Raw genomic sequence first — 15,344 nt, 5'->3', positions numbered from 1 at the left:
TGGATGAGGGTGCGGGCACCTCTGAATGCCTCGCAGGTTGTAATTTTTAACAACTTGATCCACTATATGTCGCTTCTCTAATTAGATTATGTGCCATCTTTCCTTAAGTGCTTCCATGCATACTCTAGGGTATTCCCTAGTAGGTTAATATCAACTTGTGATATATGCCTTTAGGTCAGTCTTAAAATAACCAACCTGTTAGAATTTTACACATACCCTAGCTATATTATCTTGGGCTGATAACCCATATTTATTCCCGTATATCCGCTAGGTATATTGCTTGAGGAATACATATTCCACTTATCATAGCGAGCCTAAGCCGCACCTTATGCCCGTAGACCATAAGTAGGATTTTGTTATCACCATATGATATCACTCCAAATTTTTATTAAGTTATGATTTCTTGTAGTATATTTTGAGGGTAATTTCCTTACCTTTCCGTAGGTAAATTCCTTACCTTTCTGTGGGTCAATTCCTTACCTTCCATGGGTAAATTCCTTACCTTTCCATGAGTAAATTCCTTACTCTTCCTGTGGATAATTCTCCACAAATAAGCTCAACTTTCGGGGGTAATATTGTGCAATCATTTTTCCATCTTGCGTACCCCCCGAGCCTTAAACATGTATATGACCTGTCTCATTAGATTTCATGTAACATGTATTATTACAATATTCCCATGTCCGCCCTTAGTGTATCCCATACTTATCCGTTTCCCGGGTGACCAATATATCTATATTTGTTTTATAGAATTCCAAGGTACCCATATATCCCCTGGTCTTTCCCACTAGCCCTTGTGTTTCCTGATTAACAGGTCCTGAAGTTATTCCACTTCATGTTAGAGACAGGTTTTGAAGTATCCTTACTTCATTTTGAGTCTTACGCATTCCCGGCTTTCCCAAGCCATATGCAACCTTTAGCCATTATCCGAGATTCGTATAGCCCTAGTTTCCCCAGGTTTTCCGAATTCGTTCCGACATAATCCATGTTAAATTCATTTTTATCCATCCATAATATTCCATTTTCAATAAAACATCAAATTTTTAATTTTCCTTGTAGCCATCCTATTCCAAGGCTATTTAAAATAAGTGTATATGCCTATACACTTTTATTCCAAGTTATTAATTTTGCTTAAAATTATCCATATCAAGGCCTGACAAGATAAACGTATATGCCCATATATGCATGCTACTACCCCCCGAGTTCTTTAGCATCAATAATTTTTATGGTGAAGAACTAAAGTAGGAATTATCATATCAAGAAACATTCACATTCCTTAGAGCAATTATATTCTAAGTAATCATGCTATATTTGTTTTAAACATATGGGCTTTTAACTGCAATGATTATGCAAAAACAAAAATAATAGTCGATATGCCAGAAGTAGATAACATAAAAACAAGTCATGATTTATTAAGGCAAATTGCCTGAACGTGTTTCCCCCGAAGGTGTACATGCACTACCTCCTGGCTGTCTACCGAAACAGGTTAATAAGCTAAACGAATAATCCCTAAAACATAATAGCCCTAACTAATGGGCTATCTTTATTTATCCTATAGCCTGAAAGAGGCCTATGAGAGAATTACCTTGATTGGTTTACTGATAGTACTTCTTCAAGAGTTCAGCGTTCCACGCCCGTGGAAGCAATTTCCCGTCCAAATTTTCCAGATGATACGTGTCTTCCCACAAGACAGTTTTTATTTTATAAGGGCCTTCCCAATTTGCCCCGAAGGCTCCATGTCCCGGAACCCTCATGTTGGGCAATACCTTCCTTAGGACGAGGTCCCCAACCTGCAACGGTCGGGCTCTAACCTTCTTGTCAAAGTACTTACGGGTTCTTTGCTGGTAGGAGCTAGCTTCAGCTGGGAGGTGGCCCGTACTTCTTCCACAAGATCCAAATACAGTCGATGATTAACCTCATTATCCATGGGGTTATAATTATCACGCCTGAATGACCCAGAGTCTATCTCCACAGGAACCAAAGCCTCACATCCGTAAGCCAAAGTGAATGGGGATTCTCCAGTGGTTGTCCTGGGTGTAGTATTATAAGACCATAACACCATGGGCAGTTCTTCAAGCCAATACCCCTTCTTCTCCTCCAGCTTGGCCTTGAGGGTATGCTTGATTATCTTATTCACCGCTTCAGTTTTCCCATTGCTTTGAGGGTGGCAGACTACAGAGAAACCCTTCTGGATCTTTAAGTCATCACAAAGCTTTCACATTTCCTTACTGTCGAATTGCTTCCCATTGTCTGAGATCAACTTATAAGGGACCCCGAATCTGCACACAATAGCCTGAAAAATGAATACCTTCAACTTGGCTGCAGTAATGGTAGCCAATGGCTCAGCCTCTGCCCACTTGGTAAAATAATCAACGGCTACTACAGCATACTTTACCCCACCTTTTCCTTTAGGTAATTCCCCAATCAGGTCTATCCCCCAGACAGCAAAGGGCCAAAGGCTAGTTATATGCTTCAAAGGTACAACAGGGTTACTATTTAGGTTAGCAAACCTTTGGCATCGATCACACGCGCGGGCGAACTCATGGGAGTCTTTCTGTAGAGTTGGCCAGTAATATCCCTGTCTCAATATCTAATGGTCAAGAGAAGTTCCTCCAGCATGGTTCCCGCAAATACCCCCATGTACCTCCCGCATAACGTAGTCACATTCGTCTCCAATTACGCACACCTTAAAAGAGGCCTGTTAAAACCCCTTTTGTACAGATTTTCATTGTAGATAACATACCTTGATGCCTTGTACTTAACCCTCCTAGCCTCATCTTTGTCCACAGGGAGTATTCCTTTTGTGATATAGTCCAAAATGGGGGTGACCCATGACTCTTCCCTTTGGACTTCTACCCCCATGACCTCAGCCTGAAAGATACTAGGCTGCTTTTGGATCTCCAGGGGTATTACTCCCAACAGTGTAGCCTCCCTTTGAGATCCTAGTTTAGCCAAGGCATCTGCATCCGTATTTTGTGCGCGGGGAATTTGTTCCAGGTTAACTTCCTTGAATGTACCCATCAGCTCTTGTGCATGCCTCATGTATAGGTCGGTACGAGGGCCTCTAGCCTGAAAGCCTCCTTTAATATGTCCAACCACTAGCATCGAATCACTAAACACATTTAGATTCTCAACTTTCATCTCGAGGGCCAGCTTCAATCCTGCTATTAGTGCCTCGTATTCAACATAGTTATTGGTTGCCTTGAATCCAAAGTGAATAGAACTTTGGAGTTTATGCCCTTCAGGGCTAACCGACATTATACCCGAGCTTGCTCCATTCCCATTCACAGCCCCATCAACATACAAAGTCCACCAAGGTGAGCAGTTTTCCATGGGGATTTCCATAGGTGTTGATTTAGTAACGCATTCATTCCCACTTACTTCACAAGAAGAGGGGAATTCCAGGAAAAAATCGGCCAAAGCTTGCCCCTTAATAGCAGTCCTGGGCTTATACTCCACATCAAACTGCCCCAGCTCGACAGCCCATTTCATCATCCTTCCCGAAGCTTCAGGTTTGTGCATAACCTGCCTTGGGAGAAATGAAGTTCTGACTTCCACCCGATGTGCTTGAAAATACGGCCTCAACTTCCTTGAGGCTAAAATTAGGGCATAGGCCAATTTTTCCATATTCGTGTACCGGGTCTCAGCGTCCAATAGTCTCTTGCTCACGTAATAAACAGGGTATTGCACCTGCTCATCTTCCCGGACCAATACTGCACTGATTGAATAATCTGTGAAAGCTAAGTACAACAAAAGGGTTTCTCCCTCCAAGGGCTTAGACAACAACGGGGGATTCCCTAGCTGTTCCTTGATTTTGGTGAAGGCCTCTTCACATTCGGCTGTCCACTCGAAGTTCTTTCCTTTTTTGATAGCTGAGAAGAACTCCTTGCATTTTTCCGATGACTTAGAGACAAATCGATTTAAGGCCGCTATCCTTCTCGTAAGGTTTTGCACCTCTCGAACGTTCCGAGGGGATCTCATTTCTAATAGCGCTTTGATTTTAGCGGGGTTTGCCTCAATACCCCTGTGGTTCACTATGAATCCCAAGAATTTCCCCGACTTTACCCCGAATACACACTTTTGGGGGTTTAGCTTCATCCTGAATTGTCTTAATATGTCAAACATTTTTGAAAGGTGTATTACATGATCCCTTGCCACCTTTGACTTTACTAACATATCGTCCACATATACCTCCATGGTTTTTCCAATTTGGTTCTTGAACATCATATTGACTAGCCTTTGATAGGTATCCCCAGCATTAACCAGACCGAAGGGCATTCCAATATAGCAATATAGCCCTCTATCAGTAATGAATGATGTATGTTCTTGATCCGGCTCATACATAGGGATTTGATTATACCCCGAGTACGCATCCATGAAGCTCAGAAGGGTGTGACCTGTCGTTGAATCCACTAGCTGATTAATACGAGGTAATGGAAAACTATCTTTTGGGCAGGCCTTATTCAAATCAGTGAAGTCCACACATGTGCGCCATTTTCCATTAGGCTTCTTAACCAAGACAGGATTCGCCAGCCACATGGGGTAGAATGATTCCCTTACTAGGCCGGCTTTCAATAGTCGGTCGACTTCTTCTTTCAGAGCTGAAGCCCTTTCTCCACTCATAGCCCTTCTTTTCTGCCTTACAACCCTCTTATCGGGGTCAATATTCAGATGGTGACACATGACTTTAGGATCCACCCCTATCATGTCAGAATGACTCCATGCAAAGACATCAAGGTTCTTCTTCAAGAATGATGTCAGGGCTATTTGCAATTCGGCACTTAGCTGTTTTCCAATTTTGAGTTCCTTTGTCGGATCAAAATCATCTACCATAACTGAGACGGTGTCTCCAGCTGCACCTGCCTTTTCACTCGATTCCGGCATTCGAGGATCAAAGTCTATTTCCACCCCAGGTTGAGCCTATTTAGTTTCCTCTTTCCCGGGTAAAACATCACTAGCATCAAGGTTTTCAAAATCACTGTCATTGACCTCTTCAACTACCCCTTCCACCAGGGGTTCTATAACTTCCGCGATTTTCCCAATTTTCGGGGCCTCCAGCAAGAGGACTTCTTTACGGGTACCTACCCCCTGAAAAGAGGCAACATCCGTGTATGGCTCCTCACCGGGGTATTGCACAATCATAATTGCATTGCAAGATTCTCTTTTTGACTTCACTTTCCACTCTTGAGGGGTATTTCCATTTTTTTCATTAGACGGCTCTAAGTATCGGTAGCACTCTTCACTTGAACCCCCATCAAACAGATGCCTACTTGCTCGCATAGCCATATACAGAGCTCTACTGTAACATTCCCTAGAGTCTGCATGGCAGCCCTTTACCCATCCAATTCCATTAGGGGTAGGGAATTTTATAGAGAAGTGATGAATAAATGTAATAATTCTCATTTCCCTTAGAAGGGGTCTGCCAATAATCCCATTATAGGAGATATCTTCATATACCACTACAAACTCGGTGATTCGCGTGGCTATCCGAGGCTCTTCCCCCAAGGTAACAGGTAATTTAATTCGCCCCACCACCAAGACGGGGGGACCAGTAAATCCGTACACATTATTATAGCAGGGTAATAATTCACTGTCTACTAGCCTCATTTTCTGGTAAGTGCTATAGGCTAGGATATTGACGGAACTTCCATTATCCACCAACATTCTGTATACATTAACTCCTCCAATTAAAGCGTTTACGACTAAGGCATCGTTGTGGGGGTGATGCACGTGTGGGGCGCCTGCCTCTCTGAAGGTTACGTCGGCTGATTCCCCCTTAAAGTACTTGGGAGGCCTCTCTGACAGATTATAAACATTAGTGAGGATTGGCCCCCTTGCCTCGTGAGCATAATTCTTCATGGCATTTCGGCTTGAGCCCCCAATGTAAGGACCTCCAATGATAGTATGGATGCTTTTTTTCCTTACGGGTCTCTCGAGATTTCCTTTTTCCCCTTCCTTTCCCGCCTTATCATCTTTATACCTTTTAGCTTCTTCAGCTACAAATTCTGTCAAAAACCCTTTCCTGATCAGATCCTCTATGTGGTCCTTCAAGTGACGACATTCCGCCGTCTCATGTCCATTAGCATCATGGAAAGCACAATATCGAGCCATATCCTTCCTTCTAGGCGGCCCATTTCGGGCTGGTTTATGGAAAATGCCACTTTTTTCCCCAACTTCAAGGATATACCCTATTGGGACAGTTAAGGGGGTATACTCCGTATACCTAGCAGCCTCTCTCTTGGCAGGATATTTATAACTTGCGCTCCTTTGAGAGCCAGCGGTATTCACCGTAATTGGGGCTTTCTTATCATCCTATCCTGACTTCTCCGTCTGGTTTCCACTATACGGGGTCGTCCCATATGAGGTTCTACGAGCATACCCCCTTCCTTTGGGGCTATAGGACCTATTCCTTTTATTTTTACCCCAATTTCCCGAGCCTCCTGGGTTATTGTCCCTTTGAGTTTAGCCAGAGATTCCTCCACCACCTTGTGGGGCTCTGCCTTGGCATAGAAGGCTTCTAGAGTCCTTGGCTCTCGCCGCTGAAATTCTTTCCAGAAATCTGTTCCTGGCTTAACCCCGGCTATCATAAATTTCTTATAAGTCTCTTCTGAGGCTTTCCTCACTTTGGATACTTCGTTGTTAAAACGCTTCAGGTACTCGTTCAAAGTCTCATTATCCTTTTGCTTGATATTTTCCAGCGTATTGGCAGGTGGGGCGTATGCTACCGATACCCGGAATTGGGACAGGAACATTTCGCTCATTTGCCTCCAGGACCTAATTGAATTAGCTGAAAGCCTCTTAAACCACTGGTGGGCGTTATCCCTTAGTGTAGCAGCCAGTGGACGGCACTTAGTCAAGTCATTAATTTGGTATACCTCCATTTCCATGTTAAAGCGGCTAAAATATTCCACGGGGTCTGTGATTCCACTGAACTTTAAGTCCCCTACCCCCCTGTAAGAACGCGGAAGTGGAGAGTCTCTCACTCTTCTGGTAAAGGGGGATGTAACAGTCAAACTAGAGCGTGCATGCTTTTCGGCCTTTAACCTTCTCAGGGCTACCCTCAAATCTTTCACCTTATATTGCTTGTCTTCTTCATCCGAGAAGAGACTACCCTCAACATCTGAGTTATCTGTGGAATCCCCACTATAGGGTATCACAGAATTATGATGAGAGCTAGCACTGCGCTCCTCCTCTTCCACAACCGGGGTCTTCACTGAACGGGATCTTCGGTCCTGGGTATGAGACCGAGAACCTGATTTCTCCCTCTGAGAAGCCCGAGAGACTATTTTTTCTCTTTGAGACCCCTTCGATGCTGATTTCTCTGTTTATTTTCGCCATTCAGCTCTATCTCGCGTCTCCATCAGCTTATGACGCAGGTCCTTGTTACTCAACTTTTCCCCCATCCTATCAAACACGCTGATGCTACGCGTGGGGAGCCCTCGGACTCGCGATAATCCTCCTCATCGGTATCCCAATCGGGATTTTCCTGATCAGTTTCAACATCAGAAAATGTTGGTTTCTTCTGATCGTCTTCCAGGTCCTCTTCTTCATCATCAAAGTTAAGGCGAACCGGCGAGACTTGAGCCTTTTTAGCTTCTTGGCCACTACCATCATATTTTCGCCTCCACCTTTTCATTCTTAGAGACTTCTTCTCCAAGGAAACAATCTTTTGACTCATCTGTTCAATCTTCCTGAGGAGCTCTGAATTCGTAACTCCTCCATCTCCTTCTTCACGGTCATTATGACTCTCGCTTGGTGTTCGTTCATTACCGGAACTTCCCGACATCTCTCCTCTCTAGAGATTAATTCAAGCACGATATTGCCCTTCCTTCTAGCGCCAGAAATGTTGTGAGAGGAAAATGGTACAACACTTTTTGGAGGAAATCGATGAAATAACGGGAAGCACGCCTCGATTTAGGCCTGATCGACGGCCTATTCGTGACAGCTGTATACGCCTAACTCGCCGGAATCCGGTGGCAAGCAAGGCTGCGTTTGGACTGAATTTGCAAGGTTCCCGAGATGTGGTGACTGAATAATTCCTACTCAATCATATACGTACTCGAGAGATTTACGGAATGCTTCTACTCAATTATTAGTAGAGAAACATGTATGTGTGTAACCCCGCAAATGGCCTACATATCCTATATTTATAGGAATCAAGTTCGCATGTAGTTCTAGTTGCTGTAGGACTTCTCATCAGATTTGCCAACCACGTTTTTGCCCAAACTTAGGGATGTTCTTGATCCTTATCCAGCTAGGTTTAGGCTAGGATAAGAGAGTCCTGCCTCTAATACACCACTAACCTTTATTTATCCATGTAATTATTGTATTTATCAATTAAATGTATGCATATTCCATGCATACTTTGTACAAATCCGTTTACATGCAGTTGTAGCACGTTAGGAGTCGTTTTCTTCTTGTTGTCCCTTTGTAGAGTTTGTTTTTTACCACAACACTGCCACTGCAGGCCTCTTACCGTCATCTGTATAGTCCCAGCTAAGCAGTATACCCTGAAGACCCCGGTGTCTTGGCATAACCCAGAAACCCTAGGGTATTTAGCATCCTCTAAGTGTGCTTCTAGCCTTCCTTTGCTAATACCTCTACAGGAAGGCAATCCCCAACTTGCGTATATCCCCACAACAGTAATACACTCGTGTTCAATACCCCATAATTTGCCATCCACAAAGCCCACTTCCCTCCATGGGCCATAAATCCGGCCACGGCCGATTTTAGGCACAACACTATGCATGAATTAAATATATTTTGTGCGACAGATGTAATTTCTGCTTACTTTGTACATTAATGAATGTTAGTCTTACAATCAAGATTAAATTTTATTTTGTAGTCTGTCAAAAAAAAATTGTGATCATTATTAACATTTTTAAGTAAATCTAAACTTTCATGCATATATTGTATAGGTGCAATTTGGTTATGAATTGAAATTCAGTCCTTGTCGGGCCTTCAATTTTTATACACAATCTTTTCATTGCTCTGCTCTAGCCTCTCCTCAAAGATTCTCCTGGACATGTGTACTCATAATTTTTTTTACATTTTTTCATTATTAAATTTTTTGAAAAAAAGATAAAAGCGTCCCGTAAAATTTAAAAGACAAGAGGATACTTTTTAAAATTTAATGGGTGCCCGTGTAAGTGAATATTATTACATATATGCATATATGCGCTTGACCCTACATAACACGTATGTCATTTTTTTCATTTTTCTTGAAATAACCTCGGGAACTTTATTCTCTTATATAAAAATAATATATAAAATTTAGTAGTTTAGATTGTTGTAACAATGCTTGATGCAGAAGTGTCTGGATGCGCGTCTGTGGTTAGAAATTAGAATGATGTTGGTTAGGCTATTTTCCTTTTTTCTTTAAATGGAAATTTTTGATAGCAACAACTGATGAAGCAGTGAAAGCAATATCATTCAATGAAAACAAAGAGATTATCTACAACCTCCACTTTTTAACAAAGAAATTGTACAAATAATCTGGTTCACCAGAGTCAGACAAGTGTTATTGACACTCAGATCATATAATTTGTTTCAATGCTCGCTACTATTTTAATGTGATACTTACCATTGCACAAGATTTAGGTCAGAATAATAAGACTATAAGGTTATAACTTATAGGTAGACTGAAGTTTGAAATGCATGCTGAAAGATTCTTGTTTAAGCATGAAACTGATTAAATTCATTTCAGTACCAAGTGTATGCAATTGGAAATGACGCTATTTTAATTCTCTGGCATGAGTCATGATACTGGGCTCGAATTGAATAAATGCAGAAATGAAGAACGGATTCCACATTTTGACAAGAATCTGATGGATGTGCTGTGCTCTTTGCGCAATGCAGAATATTTACTTAATTAGCCAACAGACAGAGAACTGTGAAAACTGATATGATTAAAGATGAAATCATGAGAGATATATTCAAGGCAGTCGAAAACAGTTTATCTGCATTGGTTCATATGTTATGCTCTGAGAAATCTTGACAAAGCTTAATAAAAGTCCATGAATTTTGACAAGCAATTTTTGTATAGACCTTGTACATATCCTTCTCTGTTCACAAAAATTGTGTGGAGATGCATGCCACATCTAAGTCAGTGAGTCTAGGTATCTGATTTACCCTTTACTTTCAAGGCAAAAAGAATTGCTTTTTATAAATCTGTTTCTCTAAATGGCCTATAGTGCAGTGCCATAGCTCCATTCCTATACGAAACAACTACGAGAAAAAACCATGTTATTGGTCCAGGTTTCATCACACTACAGCACAAATGCAGATACTATGCTATGTTTGTTTCCTGATATTTGTGATGCTAGTCGTGAACTTTTAGTTCACTGCAGATTCTACTAAATTTTGAGAAGAAAACTGAGACAAGAACTTATAAATGGGTTTTCGCTATCTTGATCTTTATTGTAATATGTTTTTCAGTGTTGAATACCCACTGAGAAAAGAAATGCAACCATTAATCTGGTCTTTGAGCTATATATAACCAGATTCCTTGTTTGGTTGATACATAGTTTCTGTGTTCTCTTTAACTTAAAAGAGTATAATTTAATAGTTTATGCTATTCATTAAGGTCTTAGTGGCTAAATTCTCCAGAGAAGATTGAGAAAAAAGAAGCCTATGGCATTGAACTTGTAATTTACCATTTCAAATTTTAGTCATTTGTCCTCTCTTGCATATCAACAAGACAGCTTCCGTGTCGACACTCATGACTAAACAGAACTTACTGATAGATTCCCTATCTAAAGGACATAATACATGGTCTAGCTTGACTCCATTGATGAACTGCATCAGACTGTAAGGTCACTCAGGAACAAGCTTTATCTGCTATTGGAGTATTTACTAATATTTTCAGAATGTGAATTACTTCTGAAACTGACCTTTTATGGTCATAGTTGGCATTCACTTGTGTAATATATTACTTCCTGCACAACACTGATTATCGACTAAGAACTCGTTTTCTCTCAGTGTACTGGTTTCTCTTGGAAACAAATGAGGAAGGACTAGTGCCAATAGTAAAAGATGTGTAAGGCTCTACTAGACTGATTCTTGTAGTTCCGGTACAAGCTATCACTCTGTAAACCTCATTCTAGTTTTGGGTGTAAATGATTGCTCACATTAAAGCATTGATTTTTTCATGCAAGCCTAATTGTGGTTTAATAAGTTTAAAAGAATGTCAGTTAATTAGCAAAAACAAATAGAGGGGGCCAGATCTCTGTGTTCACTTGTGTGATCATCAGGGCCAGATTGTCATAAAGCTCAAAATATTACAGAACATTTACAAATCGCTTTAGGGTACATATTTTTATGATATAATCTTGTCTCCACATTCAGAAAGACTAAACAAAGAAATCCCAGGTACGAATTATAGTCATTGGACATCACTACACAAGTGAGTGCAGCATCTATTGCCTCTGTGAAGACAGCAATCATAATTCCCACTCATAAGGAATTTACTTTATTTTCACCTCTGCAGTGTCCTGGAAAACAGATTACATGAACGCACAACTGTAGTTTTACCCTCCCTGGCCTGGGAAAGATCCTAAGACCTTGTACTTTAGCCATTTTGCCCATGTTTTACAGTCCAAGAGATTCGACATTATATTCCATTTCTTGGATTACATGTAATAGGCCACATTGATGGTTCAGAAAAGATAGCTTCACGAAATCTATTGTCATGTAACGTGTGCTGTTGTTTCACTTTATTGTACATTTGGTACTTGATGGAATGTTTAGATGCAATTAGCCGTGTATCCTCTTCTTATCGGTGTATTATACAGAACAACTATTTTTATTCCGGAAGAACTAAATTACTTCTATGCATCGCCATCAGCCTTATCTGTACCAAACCATTATAGTTTATCGTGATTATGATTTCAATAATTTACAGCATAAAAGTTTGAATGCTCGTTTGATCACTTCTGATGAAGAAGCCTGCAATATGTGAATATGAGAAGATTTTTTCCTGAAACAGCAGAGGGTAAAGTAATATATATTCCTTCGTGTTTCTGAGCAGTAAGTGTCTTGTTTCATTTTGTATGCCAGTTAGCTTTGGACAGAAGAGCTTGCGACGTATAGGTGGAAGCCAGCGGATTCAAGCTAGTAGACAAAGAAACATTGGTGATTATTCTGAAACATGCATCTGCATGCTTTTACTGTTAGTTCATTGTTCATATAACTGTTAAATCACACTTTACTTGCTAAACATGCTTCTTTCTTAAAGCCCACAGAACTTATTGGTATGATTAAGAAAGAAGAATTTGACAAATGACATAATGCGCTCGTCATTTTCAGTAAGCAAGTGTGCTTTCTATGTAATGTTACTAGCACAAACAAGTCTAAATGATGCACCGGGGGATGGCGACAAGTTCATCTTGTTTCCCTTTACTTGATTCCTCGGGTCACTCGAACCCGAGTCCCCCCTCCCTAAATAAGCTCTGATACCATATAAGTGTCTATATGTTAAGTAACCGGTCCGTCTAAAATCTTAATGTGGTAGAGGAAGGGCCCGAACAAAATCTTATACTCTTTAACAATATTGTTCGCATCTTTTTTCTGTGCTTTCAGATTTGTTAATAGATCTCCTGTTATGGGGTCCCTAATGGAATAATAATTGATTAGGCATCTTCATTTTTGTGACTTTCGATTCACCGGACCTTCATCTACTGATCGAAAAATACCAAGGGGTCACCTGGAATCTCCTTTACCTCAGTAGAATATTTTAAAGTAAGAAAGGAACTCAGTACATCAGCTGTTTAAAGAAAAAGGTATATGAATAACAATTCTTTTCTTGTTTTTCAAACATTTGGGCCACATATAATTTATAACTTGTAAATAATTATATTCTTGTTTGATTATCATGTTTGAGTTGACAGTAGGGAATATTGGTACAGCCAAGAAGCATAAACTAGGTGAATGGTATTTTGCTTCTTGTAATATCAGATTCTGTTCTTAGTCGAAATGATATAGCTGTTTGCAAAATTAAAGAAAATAATAACTGAACATGATGATCCAATAATATTATTAGACTCTAATTTTAGGAGATTGTGTATTTGCTATAATTTGCCAACCCCTTCAAATGGGATTGTTGTCTTTTATTTATACTAAGTCCCAAATGAGTTTTTTTCTTACAAAGTGGGTCTTTTTGGGCTATACATAATGTTTTACAATTATTTTAACTATAATTCATTTGGGTCGTCTTGTCCTGGTCCAACATTTGTCCCCCTCCTTGTTTTGCGCAATATCTTTAGATTTGCGTTTTTCTGCTTTTTCGCCTTGCGTTTTGAATTTCGAGATTTTTGTTTTGATACCTGAATAAAGTTAGTGGCCGGATAGGATAATAAAATGAAGGGAAATAATAGAGAAAAAATGAATAAACAGAGCAAAAGAGATAAGAAATAACTGTAAATTCGAGATAGGAGTCAACTGTGTGTGCCTGAAAAAAGAAAAGAATTAAACGCAATGCTTTCTTGTCTTGTTGCTGTTCTCTTTCTCTCTCTTCTCTTTTCCCTTTTTTTTTGAAGACATATATATCCGTTCATGTGCGTTTTTGAATTTGTTTTTACAGGTTTCTTTGCAGATTGGCGGACTAACCTCTTCGGCTTCCTCCCAGGATACCTAAAAGGCGTTTGTTGTACGTCCTTGGTTCACATTGTAAGTTATCCTCTCTCTCTCCCTTCTTTTTCCTTTTTTATCTGCGGGTCGGTCGTGTTTGTCTATAGTTTACGAATTTAGAATGGCAGATTTTCCTTCATCGTCGTCATCGCATAATGCCTCCAATCGAGACCCCGTGAAGCGACCATTAGAGGAGGGTGATGAAGAGTCTGTTTTAAACTTGGATAATCTAGAGATCCCGGATCTAGGTCAGTGTGGACCTTTTGAATTCTTAGGGAGCGATGAGTTTTTGAAGGGGATTCCTACCGGACCTTTGCCTTCTCCTCCCCTAAGCCCTCGTACCCTGGAATTCAGAAACATAACGGTCGAGGAAAGTCTTCGGTTAGGTAGGATCGAATTTGAGAGCAAACCTAGTCTAAATTATCTTAGTTACTATATCACCGTCGACCCCCCCGTGAGTAAGTTGGAGAGTTACATCGACTTATCTAACGGTTACCGGTATCGAGTGCCGACCGCAGATGAGAGGGTTTGGATGATGCCCGAGTTCGGGATGTATGGGGTTGCGATGATTATGTTTCAGTTTGGTCTTTGTTTGCTGATGCATCCTTTCTTCCTGACGATGTATGAGGCTATCGGTTGTGGCCTAGGGCAGTTGACACTGAATTCCATTGCTCAATTAAGTGGTTTTGTGGTGTTGTGCTGTGATAAGGGTCGATCGCCGACTCTGAAATTGTTTTTCTCTATTTATGGTGTGCGGTATTATGGTGGTCAAGTATATTTCGACTCACGACATAGAAGGATGAAGATTGTTAGCGTTAGTTCATCGAACTCCGGTTACCACTCCCAATGGCTGTTCGTTGGGGGTCCTGATTTGGAATTTGTAAAGCCTTGCGGGAAAGTTAGTCAGGGCATGATTGATTATTTAAATAACTTGGAGAAGCACGATACTGCTTATCTCGATGAGTTTCATGGGTCGAGGACGTGGTATACGCATTTAGATTTGAAGGACTCTGGTTTTTTAGAGATGCACGATCGTAAGGGGGATGTTTTATTTGTTATTGCCCTTATTTTGTTTATGTACTTAATTTTTGTAGCTGTCATTGTTGACTCTTGTCTATCTATTTTCGTATGTGTCTATATATAGGGTGACTGACTTGTTATTTTTTTTATCTTTGTGTTGTAGTGGGAGGCGCTTCTCTGAAAAAGGTTTTAGACGACGGGGTTCGAAGAAGGATGGATAAGGCAATGATGCTGCTGTTGCAACGTGCCTCGAGGAAGCCTTCCGATGCGGCCAGGCCTGGACCGTCGGGGGTCCCTCATTCGATTTCAATTGAGTTGCTCGATGATCAGGGGAACAAGGTGATTGAAGACAATGAGAGGGTTGGGTCAGACCTCGTCCGCGTGGAAGGTAACCCTCGAAAGCGACTTCGGAGGGAAGATGATGAGGTAGTTGTTGGTGGACGTGAGGCTGATGTCGAGGGAGTGAACAAGACTGTGACCGTTGCTGAGAATAGGGTTTATATGGGAAACACTATCGACCCTCGTTCTAAGAAAGAGGTGGTGAGGGTTGAGATTCAGCCTACGGAGCGATGGACGGGGGGATCCACCGTGCCCTTGAGAGCACTTAATCTTTTTAATCTACCTCAGGATTTAGTTGCTTATGATGGTCGGAGGCGTGAGGATCTTGTTGACCGATGTAAAAGCCGTGTTGGGCGAGTATG

At 40.9% G+C, this 15,344-nt stretch overlaps 1 protein-coding gene across 1 annotated transcript; it reads right to left on the bottom strand.

Moving 5' to 3' along the window:
* Positions 1-1,297: 1,297 nt before the first annotated feature.
* On the bottom strand, positions 1,298-2,650 carry LOC141664586 (uncharacterized). The gene is made up of 4 exons (XM_074470545.1): positions 2,642-2,650; positions 2,306-2,467; positions 1,829-2,191; positions 1,298-1,333 (listed from the first exon to the last, which is right to left on the bottom strand). The coding sequence occupies exons 1-4, from the start codon at positions 2,648-2,650 to the stop codon at positions 1,298-1,300; spliced, it is 570 nt and encodes a 189-aa protein (XP_074326646.1).
* Between the last annotated feature and the right edge of the window lie 12,694 nt (positions 2,651-15,344).

The sequence above is a fragment of the Apium graveolens genome, chromosome 6, assembly GCF_009905375.1.
Source record: "Apium graveolens cultivar Ventura chromosome 6, ASM990537v1, whole genome shotgun sequence".
Taxonomy (NCBI): Eukaryota; Viridiplantae; Streptophyta; class Magnoliopsida; order Apiales; family Apiaceae; genus Apium; species Apium graveolens.
This window is presented reverse-complemented; position numbering and strand designations above follow the sequence as displayed.